The following is a 25229-nucleotide window of genomic DNA, read 5'->3' as shown; positions in this document are numbered from 1 at the left end:
GTTAATTTCGTTTTATGTTTAAGTTTTAACCAAAATTAAATGAAATTGTACGGTCAGAAAATAGAGTCGATGAACCCGACAACCAAAAAAAATTCAGAGGAAGATAGACAACAGGTGAAACCTAACTACAGACAATGAAGATGAAGAAGAAGAACTCCAACACTCTCTGTCTCTCTCTCCATTAATGTTTCTATATTCATTTATGGAAGAGTCTGTCAGAGAGAGAGACTAGGGTTTAACTGAAGAGATAACCCACTTGTGGTGTTAAAAGTGTATTTCAACCCTAATTTCTGACAATCAAAGCTTGTTCCAGTACTGATGATGAATCTCTTCTCTCTCTTTCGGCCTCTTCCTCAAGCGTGACCTCATCATCTACTCGGTTTCACCTCTCGTCAAACCCTTCTCCTATTGTTTTTCATTATAATTTATCCACGATTTCTACAATATTTGTTTAGAATTCTCATGGATGTAGTAGCCGAAACCTCACTTCTCAATCCACCCACATTCTTTACTGGTTCCAAACGTTCACTTCTCGTTCTGTATCACCGTCAATGTCAGATTAGAACAATATCCACTAAGAATTTCCTTAGAAATCTCCGTTACTCTTCTCGAATTCCAACCAATTGTGTGGTTCCGTATCGGAGCAGCGACTTATTCAGTTCGAGATTCCGAAAAAATGAGGCTTTTGATATTGTAGCTAAAGATAGTGAGGTTGTTCGTGGTGTTGAAGACTCGGTTACCGGTGTGAATTTAGGGTTTCTCGAGGTTTCTGTTGTGAGGCGGGAAACTTTGTTGGCTGCTACTGTTTTTACTGTTTTATTGTTTTGGTGTCGACGAGTTTTTGCAATGGAGGGTGTTGTCAATTTGGGTTATGGGGTTATAGGACAGAGAATCTTGTTGTTGAAGAGTTATTGGCCAAAAGTGTTGCAAGTTCTTATGATTTTCAAAGAGCAAGGTTTAGTTTTGGCTGCACTTCTGGGTCTCTCTGCATTTTTTTCTATGGCCGAAACTTCAATTACCACGCTTTGGCCTTGGAAGGTACAGATTTTATACTCCAATTGGGATATATTTTCTTATAAAAAAAATTGTTGGTCTGAAAATTGTCATGAATGGGAGCATTATATTTTTACATTGTGGTAGGAATTAACTCTTACGCTATGTTTGGATTGAGTGATTTGGAGAGAAAAGAAAAGAAATTGAGAGATATGTATTTCTCTTACTTGTTTGGATAATCTAAGTGGAGAGAAATAGGAAGAAATGGAGAGAAATTGAGAGAAACTCATTTCTCTTAAAGCCTCATTCTCAATCTTCCTAACACTATGTTTGGGAACCTAGAAGAGAAAAGAAAAGAAATGATTACTTAAGTAATAAGAGAAAAGAAAAGAAAAAAAAAGAAATGATTGTGATTTCTCTCATTTTTGTTTGGATAAGGAAAAAATAAAAGAAAAGAAATGATTGTGATTTCTCTCATTCTTGTTTGGTTAGGTTTCATTTAGAGAAAAAGAAAAGAAATTATTTTATGTTATATTACCAAAATAACCTTTTTATATTTCTAATCATTTTATTTCTTTTATTTTTATAGGGACAAAATAGGTATTATGAAAATAGTGGTTTCTTTTCTCTCCCAATCTCTCCACTTTTGGGAAGATTGAAAATGAGGCTTATAAGAGAAATGAGTTTCTCTCCATTTCTTTCCATTTCTTCTCATTTCTCTCTACTTAGGTAATCCAAACAAATAAGAGAAATACATATCACTCCATTTCTTTTCATTTCTCTCCAAATCACTCAATCCAAACATAGTGTAAAAGTGGAGAGATTGGGAGAGAAAATAAATCACTATTTTTATAATACCGATTTTGTCCCTATAGAAATAAAATAAATAAAATGATTGAAAATATAAAAAGGTTATTTTGGTAATATAACATAAAATAATTTCTTTTCTTTTCTCTTAATGAAATCTAACCAAACAGGAATGAGAGAAATCACAATCATTTCTTTTCTTTTATTTTTTCCTTATCTAAACAAAAATGAGAGAAATCACAATCATTTCTTTTCTTTTCTCTTATAACTTAACTAATCATTTCTTTTCTTTTCTCTCCTAAGTTCCCAAACATAGTGTTAAGAATACAAGTTGTTGAGTTTTTGCCAATTTCCGGTTGTTTGTACTTAATACAAGTTAGTTGAATGAAAGCATTTTTTAATTAACTTTATTTGCAACAGCTTCTCATGCCTGAATTTTGTTGTTAGTTTTTCTAAAGAAATGGTAAAATGTAATTGGTAATCTTATATTACGTAATTACTGGAGACCAAGGGTTGGCTGGTGGATGAAATGCTACTCTCTATAGGGGTTTGATGCCCTGGTTCGAGTGTCATTGCTATGTGATGGAGTTTTATTTTCTCTTAATCTTATTACCCTCTTGCTGACTAAAAAAAAGAATAAAAATTATTGCATTTACTGGTCAAGATGCCTTGTTTCTTCTATAGTCTGATGTTGGGAGAATTAATGTATGTTCCCCAACCAATTAAGATGTTGGAGAAAATGCAACACAAGGTTCTTTAAGGGGCAAAAGAACCTCTTTTCGCTTTGAAGAGTAGAAGCTTTTCTTCGCTGTATGTTTGATTTTTGGGTGTACTGGAGCCATCTTTTTTTTTGGGGTATAAATAATCAAATTTTATTAGAAAACCATAAAGATGATGCAAAGAATACAAAGAAAGAAATAACAGCCCACATCGCCCTCAACAAAACTAACTAATCAAATCATTCACAAAGTTTACAAAAGCCAAAACATCAAGATCAACCGAACCCGTAACCCAAATATGCAATACCATGAGAAGCCTGCTTTCTAACCAAAGAACTAAATGGCACATATCTTGAAAAACACGCCTATTACACTCCAACCAAACCAACCACAATAAAAAATAGGAAGCAAATAACCAAGCCTTCCGATGCCTCTTACCCACCTTTGCCCCATACCCACCTTTGCCCCATCACACCCAACACCGACCCCGACTGCACCCAAACCAACCCAAATAAAGCAACAATCAAACTCCAGAGCCGAGACACAATCGGGCAATGAACAAGCAAGTGATCTACCATCTCCGCATCCCTACAACGCATACAATACCAATTGACTAACACATGTCGCTGCAAAATTAAGTTATCAATAGTCAGGATACGACCCAAAGTAGCTGTCTAAACAAAAAAACTATCTTAGACGGTGATCCCACCGCCCAAATATTCTTCCAAGGAAACACGACAGCATCACCCCCTACAAGTGCCCCGTAAAATGAGGACACCGCGAAAATCCCTCTAGATCTTGGACCCTTCCACACCAAAGAATCCACCCCATTCCCCCATGCTGCAACCCATACAAAAAACTCAGAAGGTCCACCAATTGGTTCAATTCCCAATCTTGCACATCACGTCGAAGATGAATATTCCAAACAAAAGACTACCCTTGCCGCGCCTTAACTGAAGCAACCAGCTCCTTCGCATCAGCTGCAATAGTATATATCAATGGAAACATAGACACCTCACCACACCACCTATCTTGTTAGAAAATGACCCAATCCCCAACCCCCACTTTGAACTGAACCCTATCCCAAAAGTTCTTCCTCCCCAACCAAATCCCCTACCACATACTGCGGCCATAAGATTGACCCACTCTATTCGAGCACCAACCCCTCCTATCCAATCAACCCCATACTTAGCCACCACTACCCTCCACAAACGCTCCTTTCCTCTACAAAACGCCACGACGACTTCCCTAGAAAAGCTTGATTGAACACCACCAACCTCCTCACTCATACGCACCCCTCTCCTTAGGAGTACAAATCATCTCCCAAGCCACCAAATGATAATGAAATCCCTTTCCTCCACCATCCCACAAGAAGTCCCTTTGCAGCTTCTCCAACCTCTTTGCCACGGCCACAGAAATTACATGCACAGATATAAAATACGTCAGAATACTAGAAAGGACACTCTTAATCAGAGTAATCCGCCCCCCTTTTAGACGAGTACTGTCGCTTCCATCCCTCCAGTCGCCGCTGCACTCTACCCACTTAGGGTTGCAAACGAGCCAAGCCAAGTTTTGCTGAGCTCGAGCTTAGCTTGTTTGTTTATCAAGCTCGGCTCGATAAGTAATTAGGCTCAAGCTCGACTCGTTAATATTAATGAAACTTGAGCTCAGCTAGGCTCGGCTCGATAAGATTTTTTTTGATATTATTTACATTATTTAAATAAAAATATTATTAATATTATTTAATATATAAATAATATATTTATTATATAATTTAAATAAAGATAAACAAGCCGTGCTTGACGAGCCGAACTTATTCGAGTTCGAGCTCGGCTCGTTTGCTAAATGAGCTTAATATTCGAGCTCGAGCTCAAGCTGAACCCTTAACGAGTCGAACCAAGCTTGTTCATGAACAGTTTGGTTCATTTGCAACCCTATATCCACTACCCCAGCCCACACCCCTGTCTCCTAAAATTAGCCCCTAAGGAAGTTCTAAATAAGAAATGGGTAACATAGCCACCTTACAACCTGAAACAATTGCCAACACCGAAATACGCACCACCTCACCCGCTAGAATCAACTTCGACTTTGCCAAATTAACCCGAAGACTTGACACAACCTCAAAGCATAACAACACACACCACAAATTACCAATCTGAACTGCATCCGCATCATCGAAAATCAACACATCATCAGCATAAAAGAGATGAGAGATCACCAAAGAAGTAGGCCCTTTCCCCACCTCAAAACCCAATAATAAACCCCCTTGGATTGTTCTGGATAGCAACTGGCTTAACGCCTCCATAACCAGAATGAACAATAATGGAGACAAAGGGTCACCCTGCCATAAAACTCTCCAAGTAGGAAAGAAATCCGCCAGCGTCCCATTGACCAAGACCGACATCCGCATAGTAGAAATACAAAATTGGATCCATCTCCTCCACCTCTCCTAAAACCCATCCTCTCTAGCACATACAACAGAAACTTTCAATTTACATTGTCATAGGCTTTCTCAATAGCCAACTTGTAGATTATCCCCTACTTACCTTGCCGAAGTGGCGAATCCACACTCATTGGCCACAAGCACAGCATCCAAAATCTGTCGACCACCCACAAAAGCATTCTGAGACTTTGACACCACCCCTTCCAGAACCCCCATAAAGTTTATTGGCCAAAACTTTAGCCAATAACTTATAAACACTACCCAGAAGACGGATAGGCTGAAAATTTCGAATATCCTCCGCCCCACCCTTCTTGGGAATCAGTGCTATAAAAGTTGCATCGAGACTCTTCTTAAACTGCCATGTTTGATGAAATTGCTCAAACATGGCCATCACCTCCCTCTTTACCACCCCCCAACATTGTTGAAAGAAAGCAATAATAGAAAAATCATCCGGTTCTGGCGCCTTGTCCCCAGGCATGATTCTCAAGGCATGCCTACCAAGAAGACTGATAGGCCGAAAATCTTGAATATCCTCTGCCTCACCCTTCTTGGGAATCAATGCTATAAAAGTTGCATCGAGACTCTTCTCAAACTGCTATGTTTGATGAAGTTGCTCAAACATGGCCATCACCTCCCTCTTTACCACCCCCTAACATTGCTGAAAGAAAGTAATAAAAAAACCATCTAGTCCTAGCGCCTTGTCCCTAGGCATGCTCCTCAAGGCACCCAAAACCCCCTTCTCTGTGAATGGTCTCTCCCAACAACAAACCATCCGCCTTGGAGATAGTACCAAATTCCACACCATCCAACCTTGGTCGCCACACCTCCTCTTCATCCCAGAAGAGATGCTGATAGAAGGCCACTATGCCGTCTCTAATATCCTCTTCTGACGAAAGTATCACCCCATTCACCCGCATCTTCCCTATTTGATTTACCCACCAATGAGCATTTGCCATATGATGAAAAAATTTTGTATTACGGTCCCCCTCTTTCAACCACAAGCATCTGGATTTCTAAGCAACCTGCGCATACTCTCTCTGAGCCCTATCTCGACGTATCACATCTGCCTTAGACAGACCCCCCTTGACTTCCTTCACGTCCAACCCGGCATATCTAACAAGGCATTCACCTTTTGAGCCTCCAATTGACTAAAGACCTCCACATTTGACCTCTTCAAATCATACTTAAGGACTTTTAGGTTTTGGGCTAATCTGCAACTTGGCATCCCTACCACACTATAATTCTCCCTCCCACCCACCATCCACCTTCTTTATGAAACTCTCTACTTGTAACCACAGATTCTCAAATCGGAAAGGTGATGGACCACTCTAAACTCCCCCACTATCCAATAAAACTGGCCAATGATCAGAAATCGGACGCTGCAACCTCAATTGAATCAACTAAGAGAAATGCTCCTCCCAATCCCCAATGACAAGGAATCTGTCAATCCGAGACATCGCCCGACCTCCAGATCAAGTATAGCCTCCCCCCTGCAACGGCAAGTCGACCATCTCCATCTCATCAATAAAAGAAGATAATGCCCTCATCGGCCCCACCACCTGACTCATCCCAATCTTCTCCTCCGAACTCCTTACAACAGTGAAGTCACCGCCAACACACTAAGGCACCCCCCATCGAAACGTGACATTCTGTAGTTCCTCCCAAAAGGCATCCCTCTGCGCCCCCCTCACCGAGCCATACACCTTAGTGAACACCCACCGAAAGTCATCATTAACACGTCTGAACAAACAAGATAATGAGTAACCCCCTACCTCTTCCCCCTTCTTCAACACCACCCTACTATCCCAACAAATGAGTACACCACCAGCCGCCCCTAACGCTTGTTGGAAAGCCCACTCCACATGCCCTCCCATCCCACAACTCCCGAACTACCCCGCCCCATCAGACTCCATTTTGGTCTCCTAAAGACACACCACATTCGCCTTAGCACCCTTCAATAAAGATTTAATCACCACCTTTTTTCCCTTGTCATTTAAACCCCGCACATTCCAAGTCAAAATTTTTAGACGCATGGCAACAATAGTGGATCTCCACTCCTTCCTCAACCACCGCCTCTTGCCTCCATTCATGTTTCGATCATAATTTATTGAACACTCCAATCATCGTAATTCCCAAACCCTTTATTCTTTTGGCTAACAACTTGCAGCTCCTGTCCACCTGATACACCCCCTTTCCATGATGCCTTAATTGCTGAAAACAACTTCAAAGCCTCGTCCTTCTGCCACTCAAAAGACTCCCAAACAATTTACTAACCTCAGAAATTCGAGCCAACACCCAGTCAAATACCTCATCCGAGTCCAGTGGTTTGGAAATCTTCCTCCAACTCTGCCTCCGGGTCTGGAACCAAGCTTGGCAAGCCATAATCCCCATCGCCGATCGTCACAGGCCGAACCACCATGGCCAAGCCCTCGCCCAAATCTAGCCTCATCCACAACCCCAGAAGTCCCATGACTCCCTGGACTTGAGCCATCTTTGAACCAGATTTTAATTTTTTTAGAAACATTTTAGTAGAGCTTGTTTAGTTTGGTGGTTGTATTCTTTGTTGTCCCCATCTTGTAGTTTGGGTGACACCCTTCGGTGCCTTTTTGTCCAAATATATCTATATATATGAAGTAATGTGAAGCTGAACTCAAGGTGTTCCTATGTGATGTGGTGGAGGGTCATTCAGATATTGGCTTTACAAATTCATGTTTCCTTTTCGTGTGTGTATCAAGAAAATGTTAGTTTTTTTGTTAAGTAACCAGTAAAAATTATTTAGTTTCTGCACGAAGGAGATCAAAAGATTTGAAGTTTTATTGGCTGGCCACAAGCTCACAACAACCAATGGATTTAAAGGTGATAGGCTGTTAAAATTTCGTAACTGTGGCAAGAATTTCTTACAACTACTATTTTGGGTAGTGGGTGTTAAGGTGTACAAGGTAGGGAGAGAGCTGAAGTTAAAGTAATTAGGTTTTAGGTTGAAAAATCAAAGGATGGCGGGGCTAGTTGTGATTGACTAAAAAATATGTCTGCATATTATGGTGTAGGATAATATTCAGTACTTTAATAGCAGTTCACAGCATTTAATTTGCAGTTAAGGCTAAGAATGGGCTGTGGTTTTAAGGTTTTTTGAAGATAGAAGGGATGGATTATTGTGCTTGTAAAAAAAGGGATGTATTATTGTATGTAAACCACCATTGGGTGGTTTTTGTAGGCTGCTATTCTCTTTACATGTTCATGCAATTGGGTGTTTTTATATTTATAGGCTACTATTATCTTTTCATGATCATAGAAAAGAATCCAGCCTGTCGAAATTTTGCCATCTTGTGTGCATGTGCACATGTGCGTGTTGTTCTTTTCTTCTAAAACCAGCAACTTGTCATTTTTTTGATATTGATGTATACCAGGTGCGAGAGTTGGCCGAGAAAGAGCCCGAGGATGGTGTCTTCAAAATGCTTCGCAGTGATGTTACTCGGTTCCTAACAACTATACTTATTGGCACAACGTACTGACCTTCCTATACTTACAATCATCATTGATACTGTTCTCTCAGCTTGTATTTGAATATTGTCTTATTGTAGATTTTATTTATGTACAGTGTGGTAAACATTGGAGCAACTGCACTTGTCACAGAAGCAGCAACGGCAGCATTTGGCGAAGCTGGTGTGAGTGCAGCAACTGGAGTGATGACGGTATGCCGCAGTTTCCTTGTTTGATTAGTTGAAGAACCTAAATTCAATGGCCAAAAGTTTGACATACTAGACACTCAAACACGCTATCATTAGTGCTTCAGGCCATAGAAACTTATTCTCTAAATGTCAAATCCACATAGTTGTTAGTGAGTAATTTAGAATCTGTCCGTCTAAAGTTGCTGAGATTGTATTTGTTATAAATGCATATTTTTGCTTTCTTGTTTTCTAGCTAGTAGTTAGGACCTGCATATGATCTGTGCACCTCTCTCTCTCTCTCTCACACACACACGCGCGCGCGCGCGCGCACACACACTCCCAAAGGCATTTTAGAAGTTACTGAAACTCAATGATACAATACAAGCGATTCCTTTTTTTTTTGGTTTTTCGTTTTTGTCTTGTTGGTATTTTTTTAAATATTGAATGGGAGTCTATTGCCACTATGTGTTTTAGTGTTTGAAACTCATTATGAAATTGAAATTCTTCCAAATTGAAATATTTGCTTTTACTTGTATGTCAAATCTTTCTTCATTATGCATTCACAATATGGAGCAGATTCCTGCCATCTGTTGTATGAAATCTTTTGTTTGGATACAACAACAATGACATCTGTGTGTAATACTAGAAACTTTTGTTCTTGTTTAGGCCTGATTAACTCAATATGCATTTTTCTTCCTTTGGTTGGGCATTACTCTGATTACCATACTGAGAGATGCACAAAGATAGGGGACAGGGTTCAATTGTTCACTAGGATGAAGTCTGAAATGATAGTTCTTATTTTATTTATTTATTTATTGATAAATTGAAATGATAGCCCTTATTCATCATATAAATGAACCAATGCTGTTCTTCTAGGTTATTATAGGCTGTATATAAGCCTAATTCCTTGAAAATCTAATATGATCAGTTGATATATCATGGTCTCCAAATGAATCTTCTTTAGTGACTCCTCTTTTGGTGCAAAAATGGAAAAATTGAAATGCTTTGTTTTCAGTTTAAATTTTAACCCTTGGCTTCATAAAATTATTTTGTCAGATGTTTGCATACACATACATGTGGAGACACATTTCTATATTGATTCACTGCAGGTCATTAAGCCATATATTTTTCTCTCAATGATATCAGGTTGCTGTTTTGCTCCTCACTGAAATTACTCCGAAAAGTATAGCTGTACACAATGCCACTGAGGTTGCTAGGTTTGTGGTAAGTCTAGAAGTTTTTTATTTTTTTATTATTATATTGAACCAAAGATCACGTAGAGTTGCTAGACAGTTACCGTAAAACAGTTCATATTATCTCCTATGCGATGAGTTGATGTCAGTGCTTTTAAGTTAACTTAACCAGTGTCACCTGCAATGATTCTAGGTCAGGCCAGTGGCGTGGCTTTCCTTAATATTATATCCTGTGGGAAGAGTTGTTACATATCTATCAATGGGAATGCTAAAAATGCTCGGTCTGAAAGGAAGAAGGTGTGCTTTATCATGAACCTGCTTTGATCTTTTTTTTACTTCTGTGCCATGTTGTATTTCGTATCTTATTGAAAGAAAAAATAAGTATTTGTGGTCCTAGCTGCTTTTGATAGTTTTCTTTTGGTCCTTGGGATCTGTTGTTTAATGGGTGATGTTTCCAGTTTTCAATTTTTTCTATTAGTATTTTCTTGGATTTTTTTATAAAAGGAAACTTTTCATCAGCAATGATTTATTAATTTCAAGGATTTTGGTGAAGAAAAAATAAATTTACAAAAACCATGAATAAGATATATACTGTAGGATGTCTTGATAATATCTTAACTTTTGGTACCTTGACATTTTTATTGTTTGTGTTTATGAGCATGCTACAGTTGTTTGTGTGGTGTTTTGCGTAACCAATCATGTAAATAGTGAATGTAAGCAGTATGATAGGATGTAACATGCAGGACATAGTTATTGTCAATGGTGTGACGGAGCAAACATTCATTAGCCTTTCTCAAGTTGTACAGCTTTCCCCTGTTAAATTTTCCTTTGCAGTAATGATAGTGCATTAGTGATGATAACAATAAAAGTCCTTATTGCTTTTTATCAACCATTTACTGTTAACGACCATGAGTCCCATTCTGCTCTTTCTCAACTGTTTATATTCTTATCATTTATTTTTTGACTTCCTATATGATGTTCTGTTCTGCTTATTTTCAACTTGTGGCTAGTTTTTTCTTGGATTCTCAATTATAAACTCCCAGTGTTACTGGTTGACAAAATTTTCTTGATATTGTGGCTATGAGATAATGCTGTTAATTGACCTTCAATTTTGAGGTACCAGTGAGCCATATGTTACTGAAGATGAACTGAAGTTAATGTTGCGAGGAGCAGAATTAAGTGGGGCAATAGAGGAGGAAGAACAGGTAAAGGAATAAGTTTCTTTTAAGTTTCCAATGTTTCTGCTTTCAGTAAATGTTCTGAAATACAATGTCACCTGTAAAATACATCAAACTGACATATTTGATATGCTGGCGTGACAAAAATGGAAAACGCTAAACATACAGAATCTTTATACAAATAAAATAAAATAATTTAAAAAAAAAAATCATACAGGATATTTGTACCTTTCAGAAAATCTTTGTAGCATGTACACTATTTATATTTTCATTTAGAATGGACTAAATTCTGAGAAGTCTATTGCAGGATATGATTGAAAATGTGTTGGAGATAAAAGATACCCACGTTAGAGAAGTAATGACACCTCTTGTGGATGTTGTTGCCATTGATGCCAGTGCAACACTCGTTGATTTTCACAACTTGTGGGTGACTCATCAGTATTCTAGGTATGTCAAACTTGCTATCTGTTTGCATATGTTATGTAATGATTCTTATCAACATAATAAAAATAGTCTAAACACATTCATAGGGTGCCTGTTTTTGAGCAACGTGTTGATAATATAGTGGGTATTGCTTATGCTATGGATCTTCTAGATTATGTTCAAAAGGTGAGTTACTACTTCCATTCATCTCTCTCTTAGATTATTGTTGCCATATTTTTTCTAATTATATACGCATGCAGAATTATAATCTGTTTGATTTTGAAGGGGGAGCTACTAGAAAGTTCTGCTGTGGGAGATATGGCACAGAAACCTGCATATTTCGTCCCTGGTAACTTTTTGTTTGGCATCTTAAACTATTGCTTCTGTTTAAATGCCCTGTAGATTGTTGCTGGTTCATGTCTCTTCAGCACTTCTTAAGAAAGAAATTGCGATACTCAATCATTCTAGTCAGGATCAGGACATCATTTGGATGTTCCCTAGGTACCATTTCTGTGGTTGCCTGGGTATTGACACGTAATCCTTGTTAGGTATGTAGACAATGAGGAAGAGAGACTCCAGATATATCTAAATTTTATTAGATGGTTGAAACTATTGTAGATAATTTGTTTGCTGCTTCATCTTCCTGTGGGTTGGCTGTGATGGAAATTATGGCATCCACTAAATTTCAAGGATGATACTTATGATGTTGCCCCTATCTTCAGGACGTAGATAGTGGATTCTATGAATAAAGTTGCCATGAAACATCTGAGTCCAAATTAACATTTGTTACGCTACTCAATCTCCATGTATTCGTCACTTTTGTGTTTCAGGGTTTCCAAATCAGATTATTTCTTAGATTGTATTAGGGCCTTGGTTGAAACAAATCAATGCCAAACTCTTGAAGTTAGATCATTTGTTTTAATTAGTAAAATTTATTAGACTGGCATGCGAGGAATAATGGATTTCTCGTTTTCAAGCGTATGTTGAGTTAGTGTTATTAAAGGCGGTAGGCGCACTAAGGCGCCAAGGTCTCCTGGGGCCTAGGCTCAAGGCTCAAGGCGCAAGGCGAGGCACAGGCTTCATCGAAGTAAGGTGCACCTTGTACAGAAAAAAATATATAATTTAGTATAAGTAAATAATTTAGGGTTCAACAAAAACAAAATGAAATGTTAAACATTTAGAGTTCTTCGGAGATTAGGAATTAGGGCTAATTTTTTTTCTATCATTGATTTGGAATTGAATGCCCAATGTATTAGCATCTGTAATAAGAGTAGAGATCTTTTGTAGCTTCACCATATTAAATCAATGGTTAGATTTTAAACAAAATCAATTGAAGTAACAATAAAAAAAGCCCTCAAGACACAAGCCTTGGGCCTTATTCTGCCTTGGACCAGTCAGGTGCCTTATTGAAGTCGCCTGGCCTGGAACCCTACAAGGTACAAACCTTGGGCTTGGATGGGACTTGGGCCTAGGCGCACGCCCAGGCGTGCCTTATTGAAGTTGCCTGGCCTGAAACACTACAAGGCCCAAACCTTGGGCCTAGATGGGACTTGGGCCTAGGCGCACACCTAGGCACGCCTTTAATAACACTTTGAGTGTCCTCGTTTGACTTGATAAACATACAATCATAGAAGTAAATGCATCACAGTATAACTTTGCTGTCAATATTGCAGATTCAATGTCAGTTTGGAACCTTCTTAGAGAGTTTCGCATCAGGAAGGTCCACATGGCTGTTGTTCTTAATGAATATGGTGGAACTGTGGGAGTATGTATACACCCTGACTTTGGATACTGTTTTAAGTAAAGAAATTATGCTTAACGTGTAATACCATGAATTTGTAGCTTACATAGGTTGTGTTGTTGAGCCTTTCATCATTGTGTTCAAGGATTCAGTTATTCCTGTCCGTGTTTGGAACTTGACTTCCGTATTTTTTGGATGAAACAGATAGTAACCCTAGAAGATGTGGTTGAGGAAATTGTTGGTGAAATTTTTGATGAAAATGATTCAAAAGTAAGGCTCCTTTAAACTTTGCATGTTTTTATGTTCACTATTTGAAGACATCCATAATCCTTCCCTTACTGATATACATTTCCATATTAACTTATTGTCAAATCAATATTGTTAACTCTATGGTATAGCAATCGAAGTGATACTTGTTAATATAAATTTGAAAAGTTCATGTAATACTATTGCAGCAGTATTCGTATTCAATGGTTGATAAATAGAACTCACTGCATATAGATAGTCAGGTGGAGAGATTGCGATCGTCATTTTTGGGATGCAAACTCCAGAAACTTGTAAACATATAATTTAAGTCATTTTTTATAACTCAGCAATTTTTTTCATAAGTTTGCATGAGATATTGTCATTATCATATGTTATATTGTTCCCTTAACTTTTGGAAGAAGATAATGTTAATGTATGGAAATTGTTACTTATTTTTAAAGGCCAAATTGTGTTTTAACTTTGTTAGTTCTTGGTTAAATGGAGTTTCTAAGGTTTTGAAGGCAAGAGAGTAGCTTTAAAATGGCCAAAAATTGGGCTTCAACCCTTTAAAGATCAAACTGTTGACTTTGGTGACTGGCAAGACCACATCGGTCCAATATGAATAGATTCATTGCAACATAAGATGAAATTCTTGTAAATTTAAAAAAAAAATTGCCAATTTTTAAGTGGCTATAGAACTATAGAAGTAGTGGGTGTATCGTTGAGAACCTGGATTGCAGTCAGATCTATATTGTTAATTTTGTATTATGTTCTGTTGTTATATTACAGGAGGAAATCCAGAAAAAAACTGGTTATATTGTAATGCGAGCAGAGGGAATATATGATGTGGACGCAAATACATCAATTGACCAGCTTTCTGAAGATCTCAATATCAAAATGCCTGAGGTATTTCATGCTCCTCTCATGATAATCAGTTGATTGTTGATCCTGATGACTGAATTTGCTAATCAGTTGATTGTTAATCGTGACATGTCGGTCGAACTTTGTGTTTTTTATGCATAATAGCCATTGCAGAAGATATCTGGTATTTAGTTTTTTAAGCATCATTTATTTTGCTAGTTTTGTTGATGATTCTTCCCTTTTTTTCATTTTTTAAATGTACTCAAGCCTGTCAAGTGCCATCAGCTTCTCTTTGTTTTTTTCTTTCTTTTTTTAATTTTTCCCTGCTTTTCTTGGTCAAAAAGGAGTAGCCATCAGGTGTTAAAAATACGGTTTGACAACCTTTTTTTTTCCCCCTGTTTTGCGACAGGGTCATCAATATGAGACAGTGTCCGGTTTTATCTGTGAGGCATTTGGATATATCCCAAGGACTGGTGAGACCATAAAAGTAGTAGTTGAAAAGGGAAACCAAGAAGAGCATGATGAATATACTGAAGCAGAATCTGACCGTCAAGATGAAAAGGGAAAACATCAAATTTTTAAGCTTGAGGTATGGCTTTTACTCTTTTTTCCAGATTCAGTTCTTAGGGAGTTGCTTCACCTAAAGTAGTTGTTTTCTCTATGTTTGGCCCAATGTTACTAGAAAACGCTAATCTCCTAGCGAATTACGCTTTGGAAGGCACGTTCCGAAATGTGTTGCTACGTGAAGAAGAAGGGGAAAAAAACTACATTTTATTGGATTATTTTTTTTAAGAAAATTATTTTAAAAGTACTTTAAATTCTATACAGGTCTACTCCTATCATATTCCCACTCCTGTTCCACGTAACGGAACAATCCATGTTCTAGGTAACATAGGTTTTGGATGGAGGGGGTGCAGCACATTTTCATGGTTGCTTATGAAGACAGCCCTAAGGTTCTCAGAGAAAGAGAAGTGTTGAGGAAAATTTGATTGATTCACTTATAAAACAGCTAATCCCAAACTAGATCGGATTAAGTTTGTATAATGTTTAGTTCATTTCATACAACAACAAATTTCTCAAGCACCTCAGATCCCATGTTAAACATTTACAACATTCTAGATGCATGGGACTGGCTTGTTAAAGATTCTGCATTGAGGTTATACATACACTTAGTATGTAATAGGGTGGTTCATGGATCAGATCGGTTTCCCAATTATCCATCACCCGAACCAACACTTGCAGGTTAGACATTACGACAACCAATCTCGACTGATCAATGGTTCAAAATCGAATAAATTGGGTGGGGAAAATAATGGTCGGCTTTGGTCATCATCTTCTTCGAAGGCTCTTTCAACATCAGCACAATAAAAAACCATTACAAATCTCATCGCCACATGGGGGGATGAGGTTTAGGGGTTTTAGAGGACGAAATGCAAGAAGAGTTTTCGGAAAGGTAGATCTCATCTCCACCCATTTCACTGCATTCAATCTCACCACCCCTGCTCTGTGATACAGGCGGACTCCTTTAGAGACACAGCGGATCAATTTTTTGCCCGTGTGGCACTCAAACTCCACCAAGTTTAAGCCCGCCATAGCTCATTGACACATTGAGTGTTGATGATCTCACCCGATTTGATCCTTAGGGCCCAACGCTTTGTCAAACAGAATAACTCCACAAGGAAGCTTCGTCTTTACCCGGATGTCACAAGTAGACCTGACGCCTCAAGTGCACCAAGCACGGCATAAGTCGCTTCATAGCGCCAAGCTTATCTCAAGCAAGGTGCTCGCCCAACTTAGGTTCATGTCATCAAGGTGCCTAGCCACACAACAATGCACTAGCTAAGGCCCTCGACTTAGCCGACAAGCCAACATAGCATGTTGGGTCTTCAACAGCATCCCAAAGTGCCATAGGGTCTAGCATGCCTCAATCGATGTATATCAGATGGCCATACGGTCATGCAAAGCCCACAAGCCACCGAGGGTCAATCTTTTGCCCATGGCGTAGTCCTCGTGCCAACACGTGTGTTAGATTCTGCCTAAGACTATTGTGTACCTTAGCGTTGCACCAACATGTTGCCCGAGTAAGGCAACGTCTCAATTCGTAGCTTTCTTGTAGCATAATGGAATCTCTTAATGGATTGAGTCAATGCATAACTTGATGCTTTTATTCAATAGCCCACACATGTGGGGTTGCCTTCCAACCGCTTAGCTTAAGCCACGGGATCCCTTCGTGCAAGGTTGAACCCAAACCAAGCACTTGAGTTGGCACACGGGGCCTTTAGTGGTGCCTCGATAGCCCATTCAGTCTAAAACAAGTCCCTAAGGTGCCATAACACGGGGCATAAAGGAAACGTATTAAACTTCTCCTTCAGGAGGCACGCGCAGTGCTTACATTTTTGTACTGTCCACGGGGCTCCCAAACCCGCGTGGAGACTCTAGACACCCCTCTGGATGCCTAAAGTCCGCCCTTGAGTTGCCCCAAGGTTGCTCACTTGAAGCCCAGTTTGGGCAGGGAGGCAGGTAGGTAGCACACCTTACCCCCTTATATATGCTTGTTAAGCATGTAGCCACCTGGCAGGAGGAAACTTGGTTGGGAAAATACTTACCCCAAAACCTCTTTCCAGTAAAAATTTTAGCCCAAAATTCCTTCATTTGGATGCTTAAACAACCCGTCAAAAATCTGCACTGTTGGCTGCTCTGCAGGGCCGCGGCCTGGGCTGTGGCTGGCAATGCCAGCAGGCAACCTGGGCTGCAGCCTGAGCCGCGGCCTGTCTGTGCCATGTCTACTGCTAGCTTCTGGCATGGGTAGCGGCCTGTCTGTGGCCTTGAAGTGGCTGGGTTGCGGCCTGAGCCGCGGCTTGTGCCGAGGCCTGGGCTATGGCCTTACTACATGGGCATGCAGCTAGCTGCATGGTGGCCTCTATGCCTTGGGCTGCTTGCGGCCAATGTTGGGCCACGTTGAGGCACTTCCAAGGGCCACTCTTGAGTACTCAATTGGTCACACCACCACGAGCAAAACGTTACGAAGTTGGCCTTGCAAGGCAACCCGTGACACCCTTCTCCACTCCAACCATCAACGTTCTCATTGATGTTGTAGTGCGTATACCAGCTCCTCTGACAAGTCCAACACCTCTATGTTGATTGCCTACCTTCAACGTCCAACTGTTTTAGCCAAGCTCCCCTCATTGTTCTCTACTCAAATCCAGTTGGAATGCACCCCATTTGTTGCACTCTCTATTGGCAACTTTTCTTAAAACTCCACTGGGTTAACGGCCACTGAAAGTTTTCCCCCTCTGAAAAATGGCCTCTGCTAAAGCTCCTCTGAGCATCTGAAACTCTGCCCTTTGCCAATACCCTGAAATTCCAAGCCCTCATCTCGAAAGGCCTCTCTACCGATGCTCCTCCAAGTAATCTCAAGCTTCTCCAAGCAAACTCAAGCTCCTCTTAGTTGACTCCTCCAGGCAATGCTCCTTTAGTTGTCGCTTATGCTCCTCTGATGTTGACTCGCAACGGGTCGTCGCACCCTTCTCCACTCTAACCATCAACGTTCTCATTGATGTAGCATAAAGTTGATGTTGTAGTGCGTATACCAGCTCCTCTAACAAGTCCAACACCTCTGTGTTGATTGCCTACCTTCAACATCCAACAATTTTAGCCAAGCTCCCTTCATTATTCTCTACTCAAATCCAGCTGGAATGCACCCCATTTGTTGCACTCTCTGTTGGCAACTTTTCTCAAAACTCCACTGAGTTAACCGCTACTGAAAATTTTCCCCCTTTGAAAAATGGCCTCTGCTAAAGCTCCTCTAAGTGTCTTTGAAACTCTGCCCTTTGCCAATACCCTGAAATTATGCTCCTCTGATGTTGACTCGTAGTGGGTTGTCGCATCGCGACTTCCTCCTCCACTCAAGTTGTCAACGCCCTCGTTGACTCAATGGAAATCAATAGTTGCCCCTCAAAATGATTAAACAATGCCCCAGGTGTCACGGGTTGCCTTGCAAGGCCAACTCCGTGACATTTTGCTCGTGGTGGTGTGACCAATTGAGTGCTCAAGAGTGGCCCTTGGAAGTGCCTCAACGTGGCCTAACATTAGCCCCAAGCAGTGCAAAGCATACCGGCCACCATGCAGCCAGCAACACGCCCAAACAGTAAGGCCGCAACCCAGGCCATGGTTCAAGCCGCAGACAGGCCACAGCGGCCGTTGCCCAGCCACAGCAAGGCCGCAGCACAGGCCGCAACCCATGCCAGAAGCCAGCAGCAGACAATTCGCAGCCCAAGCTGCCTACCAGCATTGCCAGCCGCGGCCTAGCAGAGCAGCCAACATTGTAGATTTTTGGCGCGTTGTTTAAGCATCCAAATGAAGGAATTTTGGGCTAAAATTTTTACTGGAAAAAGGTCTTGGAGGAAGTGTTTTCCAAACCAAGTTTCATGATTTTTCTCAATTTGTGGAATTTTTGAAAAATCATTATGACTCCTCAGACATTGGGCATGTTTCCTCCTGCCAGGTGGCTAAATGCTTAATAACATATATAAGGGGCAAGGTGTTCTACCTACTTGCCTCCCTGCCCAAACTGGATTTCAAGTGAGCAACCTTGGGGCAACTCAAGGGCGGGTTTTAGGTATCCAGCGGGATGTCTAGAGTCTCCACGTGGGGGTGGGAGCCCCATGGACGATGCAAAAAATGAAAACATTGCGCGTTCCTCCTGAGGGAGAGGTTTAACACGTTCTTTCCTTTATGCCCCTCATTATGGCATCTTAGGGACTCATTTTAGACCGAATGGACTTTCGAGACACTACCAAAGGCCTCGTGTGCCAATTCAAGTGCTTGGTTTGGGTTCAACTTTGCATGAGGAGATTCTATGGCTTAAGCTAAGCGATTGAAAGGCAACACCTCATGTGTGGGCTATTGAATGAAAGTATCAAGCTATGCATTGACTAAATCCATTGAGGGATTCCGTTATGCTACAAGCAAGCTACGGAATAAGGCGTTGCCTTACTCAGGCGACACGTTAGTGCAACGCTAAGGTGCACAATGGCCTTAAGTGGAATCTAACACATGTGTTGGCACGAGGACTACGCAGTGGGCAAGAGATTGACCCTCGGTGGCTTGTGAGCTTTGCATGACCGTATGGCCATCCGATATATATCGATTGAGACATGCTAGACCCTATGGCATTTTAAGATGCTATCGAAGACCCAATGCTATGTTGGCTTGTCGACTAAGTCGAGGGCCTTCGCTGGCACATTGTTGTGTGACTAGCCACCTTGCTTGAAATAAGGTTGGCGCTATGAAACGACTAATGTCGTGCTTGGTGCACTTGAGGCGTCAAGCCTACTTGTGGCATTTGGGTGAAGACGGAGCTTGCTTGTGGAGTTATTTTGCTTGACAAAGCGTTGGGCCCTAAGGATCAAAACGAGTGAGATCATCAACACTCGATGTGTCAATGAGCTATGGCGGGCTTAAACTTGGTGGAGTTTAAGCGCCACAAGGGTGAAAAATTGATCCACTGCGCCTCTAAAGGAGTCGGACCGTGTCAGTTGGTATCAGAGCTAGATCACTCATTTGGGGGAGATCCATCTTGAGCAGACATGCACTTATCTTGTGATATCATTTCTCCGTGGACCCTGATGCTGCTGTTTGAAGGAGTTATGCATGGTACTCATCCTGGGGGAAGTGTATGACATCCTAGACTCTAAACAAAACCGTCGTTGGTTCTCTGGTCATATTTGAACTGTGGAAGCTGATTGGTGATGTCTTGGGGTATCTGTACTTATTGTGCTATTCTTTAGCGATGCTTTGAACGCAACGACCGTTCTTGAGGGTGCGAATTAAGCATCATTGTGGCATTTAGTGTTGCCTTGCTAACGTGGTGTTTCCCTCTCACTCTGAGGACTTGGTGAGCATTTCTACACTGTGGGCACACTGTGGCGCGAGTATGCTACATTTGTGGACGGGTTGCTTCCTAACCAGCAGGGCTAGCATGATTGTGTTACTTGTTGGCTATATGGGGATTTCTACCGCAGTTGGGACTTGTGGAATGCTTGTATCAAATTGTGGGCACGTGATCTTCATCTATTGAGCCTTAGAGACGGGTTTTTGTTGGCAGTCGTGCACATGCAATGGCATTATTACTAGTTCGCTTTAAGAGGCCTATGTTTCGACCGTTCGTGGTAGCATTTGCAACTTGTGCTTGTCAATGGTTTTGAATCTTCAGACGTATGGTTGTTGACTTCTTAGAGGGTTTGTTCGGAAAATTTTCAAGACAAAATTTGAGATCTTGACTCTCGTGTGCAGAGGTACCGAGTGTGCATGCTTGCTAGAGAGTGGGGTGATGGATGAAATCACCGTTGCCAGAGGACAACCATGTAGCGGGTTTGTGAAGTCAAGACATGATTTGGTGCTAGGATCAACGCACCGTTTTGAGCGTCTTTGTTGAGATGGCTAGCTTTGTGGGTGGTAGGAGCGGTGAGCCTTTGAAAGGTGAAATCCTTGAGCTTAATGAGATAGCGGACTCTGGTGAAAATAGTGGCCAAGGTACTGGGCAGCATGAGTTGAATTCTAGCTAGAGGACATGAGTTAAGATAGAGGGCTTGTTTGAGAGCACGAGCATATGAGATTCAACCAATGGGTTACATTTTGCTAGAGGGCACGAGTTGAGCAAAGCCGGTGGGCTTCATTTCAGCCTGAGGGCTACACTTCTACAAGAGCATTGAAGTTTTGAGTTATAAGAGCCTATTCAGCCAGAAGGCTACCCATCGCCAGAGGGCACGAGTTTGAGTTAAGCTAAAGGGCTTCATTTTCGCTAGAGGGCATTAGCCAGAAGGCTTCAGAGACATGGGCTTGCCAGTAAGCAACAGCCGGAGGGCTTTTATTTCGATAGAGGGCACAGTACGAAGATACTTGACCTTATTGAAGATATCAGTCAGAGGGCTTTGTGCTTGCCAGAGGGCATTGTTTAATCATTTTGAGGGGCAACTATTGATTTACATTGAGTCGACGAGGGCGTTGACAACTTAAGTGGAGGAGAAAGTCGCGATACAACGACCCACAGCGTGTCAACATCAGAGGAGCATGAGGGACAACTAGTGGAACATTGCGTAGAGGAGTCAGCTAAGAGGAGCTTGAGATTACTCGGAGGAGCATCGGTAGAGAGGCCATTCGAGATAAGGGCTTGGCATTTCATGTCATGTACCGACTCATTTGATGCGCAAGTTCTACACCAAGCATCTTGCAAGCGCATTAGTTTGTGAGCAGCAAGGCAAGCAGGGTGGATGCCTATTGCATCTCCTGGGTTGGTCTTTGGGCTTAATACACGGGGTATGCAGTTCCACTCGTGGAGCCAGCTTCTCCGGAGGATGACAAGCGCCCAGTACGTGACACTCTGCCACGACCATGAACTCAGTGTCGCCATCACTACAAAGATCTCATTGTCGATGCCATGATCTGAGTGATGCCGCCAGCCCACGATCTTAGCGCCACCTTCTCATAGTCTAAGTAGTGAGAGGAAATCTGGAGAGTTTGAAGAGTGTAAGATACAAAGGAGTTTGAGAGAATAAAAGTTCTATGATGAATTGATAATAAGTCTAAGTCAAAAATAAGTTGAATCATACTGAATAGAGAGTGTGACTGATGAGTTGTTTAAGTGGAATACAACTGTTATGCGTAGAAAGTATAAAAGACCTTTAGTCTCTCTATATAATTATGGTGCATGAATACTGCTTTAATTGATAAGCAGCAAAAGCAATTAAATCGCGACACTTTCCAACAGAGTACTAAATGCTTGGACAGTTCGGTTTCAACGGCATTTTCAAATTTAAAACTGCGACCGACCGTTTTGGTTTTTAAAATTGACCATATGTGGGTCGGTCCGAGCGGGTCAGGCGGTTTAAATGGGTTGATCGTATTTTTTAGCAGCCCTAACCTGTAATGTGTGATTCAGTAAGTCTTATCAAGTGCGTAATTCGACGGTACTTCCAACAGCCCCTCCAAACCCCAAATTGTGAAGAATTCAAGATTCAGTTATTTTCCTTTATTTTCTCAGCAATATGGCAGAGCACAAAACTGCAAATACAATATCTAAATTTGCAGTTTTAGCTTTAGTCATCTAACTGACATGTGGGTTGTATTGTCTGTGGTGCAGATATTGGCAGGAAATGCCAGAAAGGTGAGTGCAGCTCGGTTTGAACGGGTAAACCATGATGAGGCTAAATCAAAAGCGAAAGAGGTAACACGCACATTTCCTAAAATTATGAAAAGGAAATGGAGTAGCAATGAAGACTCAGACAAGACTGATTATGATGAGGACTCCTACCAAAAGAGAGCAGAGAATGACCTTTCTGATGGCTATATAATTAATGAACATGAACTTGAACATGAACATGAACATGAACATGAAGGTGATCGTGAGCATCTCGGTAAACAGTAGTAGCATTCTTCACATTCTTCCCGTTCTTGCAACGAAAAAATGGGAGTAAGAAATAAACCATGTAAAAAAAAATCCACAAATGAAGAGAAGTATCAATATGAGTTTTGGTGCAGAGTCCTTTGTAGAAACACGGCTGTCATTTGAAGCTATTGATGCATGCATTTGGAGCCTTGTTATATATTTTATATTATTTAAAAAAGGGGGAGAATCAGCAACTGTTGTGCAGCATCCAAGAAGAGTTACTTTCGCCAATCAATCTTAGGAGTGGTGTTGTTGGTTTGGTGGATGTGAAGAGAAAGGCAAAGGGCTTGTTAAGCGAGAAAAGGGTGGGGAGCTCGAATTGTAGATTATGGTGGGATTTCTTTGATGGAATAAAAGGAAGGGCTGGTAACTCTGTCGGTTTGTTCTGTTGGGCTTTCGAGAAGATGGTTGCCTTTTTGGTTTGCTTTTGGAGGATATGTATTTGTCATTTTTTTTTAACCTCATTAAAACGTCCTCTCTTGGTCTCTCCTTTTTGTAGAGGGCACAGCGTAAGGAGGTGAGGATGTGCTAGTCAAGACAAGGGTTGGAAGATGGAATAATTTTTGAGGTTCTGTTCATGTTTTTAAATTTACTTTGATTGAGCCCTTTCCTCATATGGAGAGGAGAGAAAGATAAGCCACCAAAAGGCACAATTCCTGTCCTCTGTGTGTGTGTGTTTAATAAGCACTTTTTGCGGTGTCTAGTTGCTGGATGGTAATGGCATGGGGGAGGGAAAGTGACTGGTGAGAGAGAGTACAGGAAAACGAGTTGTGTGAGGGAAGCAAAAATATGATGATAGGCTACCAGAATCGAAATGGTTTGGATTTTTATGATGGGATGATGGGTATCAAAAGAGATTTTATTGTTTACGAGGTTGTGATGTTCTGTGCTGAGCGGTTGCAGACATTGGCTAAGCTGCCTATACGGTCATTTGATTATATATGATTGAGTGCTTCTTAAGGTTACGATTTTTGTTGCTGATGCATGCTGGATAACTAGGATCAATGTGGTTGACCTCACTTTTTTTTTCTTTTTTTTTTTTATAATAAAAATAACAATATTGAGTAGATTTGTCACCACTCTTTTGTTGTCTGTATATTTATTTAGATTTTTTTATTGATAATGTGGGAAGATTATTGTGGGTGAATCAACAAATCCACGACACTTAAGACAAGGTAAAAGATTGGTCCTCCAGCAGTTTAATAGTTGGGTGCTCACTTTTGTGTTTAAGTTTCTGTATTTATTTTTTTACAATTTTTTCAACGAGTGTAAGATAAACACAAGGGTATGTCTACTAATATTGTGTTTTGACTTTTAAATTTTTTTTTTAATTTTTTTTCCATAATTTTGGATGGAAATAATAATAGTCAGGCAAAGTGCAAAATAACCAAAATCACGAGGCTTTTTGTTGATGGGGATAAAATGATTTAGGGCCAAACTGCACAAGGGTAAAATGTATTTTATCCTAAAAATCATTCATGTCAATTAAGGTAAATCCACCCTCGAATGTCTCCTCTCTATTCCACCTACATGTGGAAGAGGGGAGGAGTTGATCATCTCTCTGTCTCTCTCTCACGCCTTTCTTTAGCTTGTTCATGTATGTCTATTCAGTATGCAGTAGGCAGCCCACATACATGAAGGTAGGTGCTGATTGTTTTGAAAGATAAAGGCTATGGGATTGGACTAATAGTCCTTCCAGATTAATAATCCGTTGTTTGTTTGTTCAATTTTATTCTGGACTATTAGTTCCAAATATGTAGGACTATTATGTCTCGTGTGAGACACAAATTGGGAGATAAGGGGATATGGGGTGAAATGATCATTTTGACCTTTTATTATTTAATTATGTATTATATTTAGTAAAATTTAATAAAATTTAAATGTTTCAATTTAAAAATAAAATTATTTTATTTAATTTTTATTAATGTTTCATTTATTTAATTTTTTAAAATATTTTTTTATAGATAAAGATATTTTATTGATGTTTTTTTTTTAAAATTTTGTTTATATTTTATTTAATTTCATTGTTTAAATTTTAATAGATATTTTATTTAATTTCATTATTTAATTATTATTGTTTTTTAAAATAAATTTATTTAAAATTTTAATTAAATAAATAAAATATCAAAATATGTTATTTTTTAATTAAAATATTAAAAATATTTTTAATATTATTATTATTTAGTAAATAATTGAAAAGGATGAAATAGTTATTTGAGCATTTATCTTTTTTCATAATATCCCAAACAAACATAAGATTCGTATCCTATCCAAGTAAATAGTCTTTTTCTGACATATAATTTCATGACTAAACAAACATATGATACAAATCTAATCCAACCAAATAATCTGAGAACAATGTATCTCAGAATTAACAGTCCGGTGATTTTCAATCATTTTTATCCAGTCTGTTCAAACAAATATACCCGAAGAGAAGAAGAGGGTGGGTTCCTTTGATATAAAGACATCGAGGCAATGAAAGAGAACCACAAGTGGAAGCAACTGATGCTT

General features: G+C 40.1%; 1 protein-coding gene across 2 annotated transcripts; it reads left to right on the top strand.

The window, feature by feature from the left end:
- LOC114258613 (putative DUF21 domain-containing protein At3g13070, chloroplastic) lies at nt 1-24037 on the top strand. Of its 2 annotated transcripts, none has more exons than XM_028198598.2 (14): nt 1-1038; nt 8370-8467; nt 8561-8654; nt 9777-9854; nt 10017-10120; nt 10947-11028; nt 11309-11448; nt 11532-11610; nt 11710-11773; nt 13098-13189; nt 13370-13435; nt 14201-14317; nt 14682-14861; nt 22413-24037. In XM_028198598.2, exons 1-14 carry the CDS (start codon nt 463-465, stop codon nt 22695-22697), a joined length of 2055 nt encoding a protein of 684 aa, XP_028054399.2. In that variant the 5' UTR covers nt 1-462; the 3' UTR covers nt 22698-24037. The 2 variants fall into 2 exon arrangements, with proteins under 2 accessions (XP_028054399.2, XP_028054400.2); XM_028198599.2 differs by having other exon boundaries at nt 22361-24037.
- The last annotated feature ends 1192 nt before the right edge of the window (nt 24038-25229 follow it).

The sequence above is a fragment of the Camellia sinensis genome, chromosome 8, assembly GCF_055761805.1.
Source record: "Camellia sinensis isolate YWXY chromosome 8, ASM5576180v1, whole genome shotgun sequence".
Taxonomy (NCBI): Eukaryota; Viridiplantae; Streptophyta; class Magnoliopsida; order Ericales; family Theaceae; genus Camellia; species Camellia sinensis.
The sequence above is the reverse complement of the archived record's forward strand: the minus strand, read 5'-3'. Positions and strand labels throughout refer to the sequence as shown.